Consider the following 7,390-nt stretch of genomic DNA (forward strand, 5'->3'; position numbering starts at 1 on the left):
TGATGCATTTAAAAAAATTTAAGGTTTAAATTGATACAATTATTAGTTTATAGTTTAAATTCATACAATCTCGAAAGTTCAAGATTTAAATTGATATAATTGTTAGTTTAGGATTTAAATTAATACAATACCAAAAATTTAGGGATATAAATTGATATTTATCCTATATATTTTTATTAAAAAAAAATTAAAAGGGGGAGAATCTAAGAAAGTCAATAATATTAAAGCCTTTTAAAAGTAATATATAAAATGTGATCTTAATTGACAAAATAATGGGAAAAAAAATACATATTTAAAAATCTCAGTAAAAGCCACATAGATACACATAGATCCCTCAATTCCAAACTTTAAGTGCTTTAAATAATTAAAAAGAAAAAACAAAACAAAACAAAACTACACATTGACATTAAAAGGATTGTGGAGCACTTGCTTCTTGCTTTATGGAATTGGAATGTTTGAATTCCCAATAACCTTTCCCACCTTGCCAACTTGAAATTTCCACTAAAAGAAGAAGAAAAAAAAAAGTAATTTTATACAAGCAACTAAATATTTCTTTTATTAAACAAAAAAAAAAAAGTTTATTGCATTTATTTACCAAACTCTCACTCACATCATCTAGAAAAATTAATAGACAACTTAAATATATGCATGCAAATTAAATTAATCCAACAGCCAAATTATTCTAACCATATAGTAAAACCTCACTGGTATTGTTGCTCCCTTTGCACTTGAAAGACATTGTTATTTTGGCAGCCATGGAAGTTCTCTCTAAGAAAGATTTGGTCTTGTATTAGTTTGGGTCCAAGTGAAGAGATCCCACAAAGCGGAGCCATTGTAACTCCGACGTAAGAAGGTGGGGATGTTTTGTCTAGACTGGATTGAATCGGGTTATCGAAAAGATGAGTAGTGGTAATATCGTGAATGCTTGACCTTCTCTTGTCTTTCCCTCCATTGAGTTGTCTGATGAAATATTTTTGAGCGTGACTAGCCACTTGTGTTGGAGTCCTCGTTGTGACGAAGTTGCGAGAGATGTTTCGCCAATCTCCTTTACCATACTTCTTCAAACCCATCAAGAATTTTCTATCGTTTCAAAAATATGTTAAGTTCAAAACCAACCAATTAACAAAAACTACAATATCATATACTACCGCCCTATATATTAGACATCAAACTAAATTCACATATATCAAACATAGTTTATATAAAATTTTAAGTTTTTGGATCTAAACAAAGTAAATATTGTCTTCTATTTTAATATTATAAATATTCCATGGAAGTCAACCATCCTAGGACAATTACTTTCTATTTTATATTAAGCTTTAACCCTAGTAAGGCCTTTCAATGGCCAGAATTTGAGTTCAAAAAATTTGAACCAAACTAATATTTTTAATGTAATTATAGAATTAGCTAGACTAAGAAAATGTAAAAAATATACATATATAAAACTTGACTAGGTAAAAAGGCACACATAAAACTCTTGTTTATTGGTATTTAGCTAATCCTTTTCCACATAATAAGCCAAAAGTTGCCTTAAAAAAGTACTAGCATTGATCTTCACTCCTCTCTACATTTTTTTTTTTATTAATTAGCATTTTTCTTTTCATGATTCATATCTTATCAACGTAGATAAATTTTTATCAAACCAACTTTTTATTGCATTTTAATCAATTTTAGAGTCATAAACAAAATTATTTATAATCTAGCAGCTTTTAACATATTCTTCTAAATTTTATATTTTTCTAGAGAGAGTTATTTCTTCTTCTTGTTTTATCCATAGTTAAGTTTTGTCTCGGTTTTTTTTTAAAAAAAAAATAGTTTAAAAGAAAAAAAAATCAAAGAAATAACTAGGATGATCATAATTATATATTGCATTTTAAATTTAAAGAAAATCCAAATAAATTTGATTATAATTCTATACAATGAAAGGTATATTATAATTTGAAGTCTAAAACAAAATTAAGAGTGAAAAGAAAGTTGAAGCAATTTCCACATTTGAATTTAATTTGCCTACTTTTCAAATAATAATAATAGTAATAATAATAATAATAGGCCTAAATTTAGAGCAAATTTTCTCACGAATTAAGCAACCAAATAAATCAGATTAATTCAAACCTGTGCTCGTCTTCAGTCCAAGGCACTCCCTTCTTCCTTTCCTGATCAGAAGGCCGACCGGAGCCGCCTCTCTTCCCGGCGCCGATGTACATCGGCGTAAACCCACCATCGTCATTCGACCACTCCAACACAAAAGAGTTGCCGACGGTATACCCCGGAATCGGAATACGCCCTGCTTCAATATCACTCACGTCCTCCACTAACTCTCTGTACTGTTTCACCACATCGCCAACTGTTTTTCCGGGAATCATGGCGGCGACTTTCAGCCACCGGTCCGGCGTATCTCTGTCGAACAAAGCCAAAGCATTTTCAAACCGTTTGTTCTCCTCCGGCGTCCACTTGGACCAGCCGGAATTTCGCAAGTAGGTGGCCGGAGACAGAATCCCAATTCCTCGTTTCATCACCCAAGTTCAGAACAACTCACAAATCAAACACATAGAAATTGAAGAAAATTGAAAACCCAAAAGAACCCAGTTGAGGAAATGTAGTGAATTTGAAGAGTTCAACACAAATTAAATCCAAAACTACACAGATCGCAATAGTAGTAACAGAGGAAGAACAGAGTGAAATTCCAGAGACTCTAGAATTAACCAAAGAACTTGATCGAACCTTATCAAGAACAGAGTCAAAGTCCAGAGACTCTTAAAATAATCAAAGAACTCCGTTGAACCTTACCAATAACAAATAAATTAAACAAGGGAAATCTGAAAATTTGCAGATTTTTTATCAGAGAAAAAAAGGAGAAGAAAATTGGTTCTTGTTTTTGTGGAGGCAGAGAAGAGGAATAACAGTGATTGGTATTGCCGGTGGGATCGAGATCTATGGGACAAGAACAAGTCACATAATGAAAATAGATAGAGAAAGAGAGAGTAAAGGGTGTTGAATTTTGATTGGTGGATTTGGAATTTGTAGGAATATTTGAGGTTAAAGTAAGAAAGAGAGAAGATGGGGGGGAAAAACAGAGAAATGCAGGGGAGATGGGAAAATAAAAGAAAGTTTTGAAGAAGACAAATCTATGATTGGCTAGGTGGTGTAGGAAGGTTAAAAAAATCATTAAGACTTACTTTTCTAATTTAAATAATTAATTCAACTTTAACGCTTAGAAAAATAATTAAATGAAATCACTTTGAGAGGTAGAACAAAGCATGCCCATTTGGTCAATATTAAAATTTATGTTCTTCATAAATTGGGTTGGGTTGAAATATTTTTAAACCTAATTTAAAATTTTTAATTATAATTTATTCAACTCAAATAACTTTGGTTAAATAATGAATCCAACCAAACATTCGGGTTGGGTTAAGTTCGAGTTTTTCGAGTCATTTATTTTAATTTTGTTCTAAAAATAAGTCAAATGTTAATATGTAACTGTTTTTTAAAAAAAAAAAAAATTACTGTCATATATTTGGTTAAGATTAACAATTCTATTTTAATGCATATTATGAAAAAAAATTCTTTCCAAACTCCTTAAAATTTGAGTATATGAATTGTTGGAGAATAAATCATCCGAAAAAATCATAAAATTATAAAAAAAATGAAATAAATAAATATATATATATATATATATATATATATATATATATATATAATTGTATCATAAATATATATATATTTAAAATTAATAATATGTTTGGATTGGTTTGGATTATTTTAGGTGAATTTATGAACTAACCCAATCCATACAGATCATCAAGTTTTTTTAACCCTATAATCAAAATCAGATAAGGACAAAGGATAAGTGATAGAATGCTAATTTTTATTTAGTGAAAATACATTTTTCCTCCTATAATTTTTAGGTTTAATTTTTTAGGGTAATTACAATTGTTAACACTTAAGTTAATAATTAATCGTATAGCAATGTTTTTAAAAAACTGCACATATAGTAAGATCTATTAATGATATAGTCTAGACTATCACTAATAAACTTTGTGATCTGAATCTAAATTTTGTTATATCTACAAATTCTTTTGATATTCTATTAGTACTTTTGATCTAATTGTTATATTTGCAACTGTTCCTAGCTTTTATTTAATCCTTAAGTTTCAATATTTTTCACTTTTGTCCTCGAATTTTTACTAATACTCACTTTGGTATTTAATGCTAATTAACTCTTAATTAAAATTTTAAATTAGCCGAAGACTTTGTAGAAATTTGGTGAAAAATCAAAGTAAAATGTAGATCATTCATTGGTACATTTAGGCTTAGTTTAATATTACTATGGCCCATTAAAGTAATTGTTGTTAAATATACTTTTAGAAAAACCAACTTTTTATAAAAGTAATTAAACATGAAGAAAATAGTAAAGTGAGAATTCTTACGAGTTTGACAATTGAGACATCAAATTTCTTTGGAATCTAATCTCAAGGGTTGTAGTATACTAGATTTTACCTTAACAACATAACTGAAAATATATATGATTAAATTAATAAAATATAAAAAAAACTAAAATATTTATAAAATATAGCAAAGTTCCGTGATCTGTCAATAATAGACATTGATATACTTCCATTAGTGTCTACTAGTGACATTGATAGATATTTTTAGAAATTTATTAGTATCTATCATTGATAGATTCTAAAATTTTACTATATTTTATAAATATTTTCAATAATTTTCAATTTGAAATAATTTTCTAAAGTAATATGACTTAAAACAATGCTAAAATTCTCCTATAAACACTTGTAAAATCCCACACAAAACTTTAGGAAAATATGTTTGACATTAGTTCTAATTAGGAACTCAACTAATATAACTAGTAATATTGAAAATTGAATTATTATTATTATTTTGAAGTACAAATGAATTAATGCAAGTAAATCTAGTAATTGAAAATGAAATTGGTTACAAAATTCAAATATATGGGTCCAAACTCCAAAGTCTTTACTTAAAAAAAAAAAATACAAAATAAGGATTATTTCAAGGTCTCTATCATAAGCAGGAATAAATAACGGACCAACAAGTACAACTGCTTGTGATGGTACCATTTATTTTATTAATTGTTTATTCCTTTATTTATTTATTTACATTTTCTATTCCTAATTTTTTCCTTGACCTTGTTGCATTTTGACACCTGTCCATGTCTTTGTTGTACGGACCAATCACACAATTCTGCTTCTCTGAAAAAGGTTGAAACATGGGATTAAGAAATAATTATCTCACCTGTTCTGAACTGTCAAAATATATACACACACATATATATAAATATATGTTTTTATAATAACTAATAAAATTTTCTACAATAATTGGTTGGTACGGTGGGTTTGAACTTTGGATATAACTTTTTTATACATATTATAACATAACATTTTTAATATGATATATTTAGTTGGTAAAATTAGATTAATATTGTTGTTTTCAAAACTATTTAAAAAAATATTGTAGTTTGAAAATAATTTAGAGAAATATTGTAGTTTTTTTTTTTTTTTTTTTTTTTTTAAATTTCAATATGTCGAATTTTCAAAACTCGACAAAAGGAACGAGTGTTCAAAACTCGACCGCCTTCATGAGCAGAAGTTCACAACTCACTCAGGATTCATGTCATGTCATTTATGGTCATCCTAGTAAAATGTAAGTCTCTATTATTAATGGCGTTATATAAAGATACTAATCATTTCGTTGTCCGGTCTTATACAAACTCTTTATATAGGATATCCCACTCGCATATCTCCACATGAATGATCAGGATCAGATCATTTATAGCACTTTACAACAAGGACTACAAACCATTTAGATTATCATTTAAACAATATCCACTTGTATGTCTCCACATACTTGTTTAAATTACATAAAATAACCTCGGATCTTAGTTTATTGGATTGAGTATATGCTTATAAAATAACATTTATTTTATTAACAACAATATGTTTATACAGAGTTTACAAACTACGAGATTACAAAGAGATTTAGGACACCATTCCCAACATGGCTATGTCCAATCCATCTTATTATGGTATCATGAACTCTTTGATCTACCAGGTTTCCTCAACAACAATGAGTCAACATGTAAGACAAATATATTAGGGTGCATGATCTAGTAATCTTCATGCGGTACATGTTGAAATTGAGAAGAGTAACATGCAGCATTTGTTAACAGTTTATAGTAGTTCTCAATAAAATATTTGTAGTTCATATTAAAATGTGAGCAAACTACCATAAATTGCAAGCATGGAATGCCAAACGTTTGCCACTTGTTATATGAACAGTACTGCTCGGACCCATTTAGCCTCAATATTTAAACATTTCCTCCTTTAGCATCGAGGCTATGACGTCCGATTTTCACATAAAACATACCTTCATATCGATCGTATGACTATACTTCACGTTTACTAGATCTTGCAACCCATTTATTAATTTCTTCGTGTGCGTACTGCATTTTTACTCACTTAGTATTGTAAATATACTTGAAACAAATTGTTAATTACATTAAAAAAAAGTAATAATATTACTAGGTGTATTTATCTTGATGCTCCAAAATAGCTCTTATTTATTCTTTTTTTTTTTCGAATTAATTTACGCACTTGAAGAATGTTGCTTGAGCAAAAGCATTTATCAGCGATATTTGAACTCATTTGAGGACGCCATTTATGCACTCTGATAGATTTTTTGTCATCCAATATCTGAACCCTCCATCGTGTGTTTAAGTCCATTGCTCTATATCAATGTTGTCAAAAAAAAAAAAAAAAAAAAAACTCAGACGACTCCGATTTATTCCTTTGATGTCCTTAATGGCTTTATTAAACATAATTCTTTGATGTGTTAAATTTACATTTTTTTTATTAAAGTTGTTGATGATATATCGTAAGCATAATTGATGATGACATTTTGGTCCCATCCAACCATTTGCTGGATTGAAGTTACATAGGTAACAATTTATATGACTCGTCCCAATTACCAAACACTCTAGCCAACACCTTTCTTTTTCCCTCCCACACCCTATGGTAAGGAACATGATATCCAAGTTTTGTTTTTATGTCAGATTGTAGTTATGCCATGCTGATAGATGGTTTTTCTCTTACAACATCACAAAACTCTAGTGCAATCATCGATGAATCTAACTGCACATGACTTTGACTAAGTTATGAGTAAAAACATGTATGTTGATAAACATACTTAGTGATCTCAAACAAGTAATGCGACATTTTATTTATTGCACGAGTCTCTATTTGAAACATTCTTCCCACTTTTTACACCGAATTGCCTAAATCGTCAATGTCGATTCCACAACCTCACATGGTGCGTGACACTTAATAGCAAAACATTTGACCGTCTATTGTAGCATTTC

At 29.0% G+C, this 7,390-nt stretch overlaps 1 protein-coding gene across 2 annotated transcripts; it reads right to left on the reverse strand.

The window, feature by feature from the left end:
* Window positions 1–238: 238 nt before the first annotated feature.
* On the reverse strand, window positions 239–3,081 carry LOC120092176 (transcription factor DIVARICATA-like). 2 transcript variants are annotated; one of them, XM_039050409.2, is made up of 3 exons: window positions 2,113–3,081; window positions 688–1,080; window positions 239–501 (listed from the first exon to the last, which is right to left on the reverse strand). In XM_039050409.2, exons 1-2 carry the CDS (start codon window positions 2,511–2,513, stop codon window positions 702–704), a joined length of 780 nt encoding a protein of 259 aa, XP_038906337.1. In that variant the 5' UTR covers window positions 2,514–3,081; the 3' UTR covers window positions 239–501; window positions 688–701. The 2 variants fall into 2 exon arrangements, with proteins under 2 accessions (XP_038906337.1, XP_090162940.1); XM_090306814.1 differs by lacking the exon at window positions 239–501 and having other exon boundaries at window positions 529–1,080; window positions 2,113–2,905.
* Window positions 3,082–7,390: the final 4,309 nt, after the last annotated feature.

Source organism: Benincasa hispida, chromosome 11, assembly GCF_027475165.1.
Source record: "Benincasa hispida cultivar pf3 chromosome 11, pf3_genome.v1.1, whole genome shotgun sequence".
In the NCBI taxonomy this organism is placed as follows: Eukaryota; Viridiplantae; Streptophyta; class Magnoliopsida; order Cucurbitales; family Cucurbitaceae; genus Benincasa; species Benincasa hispida.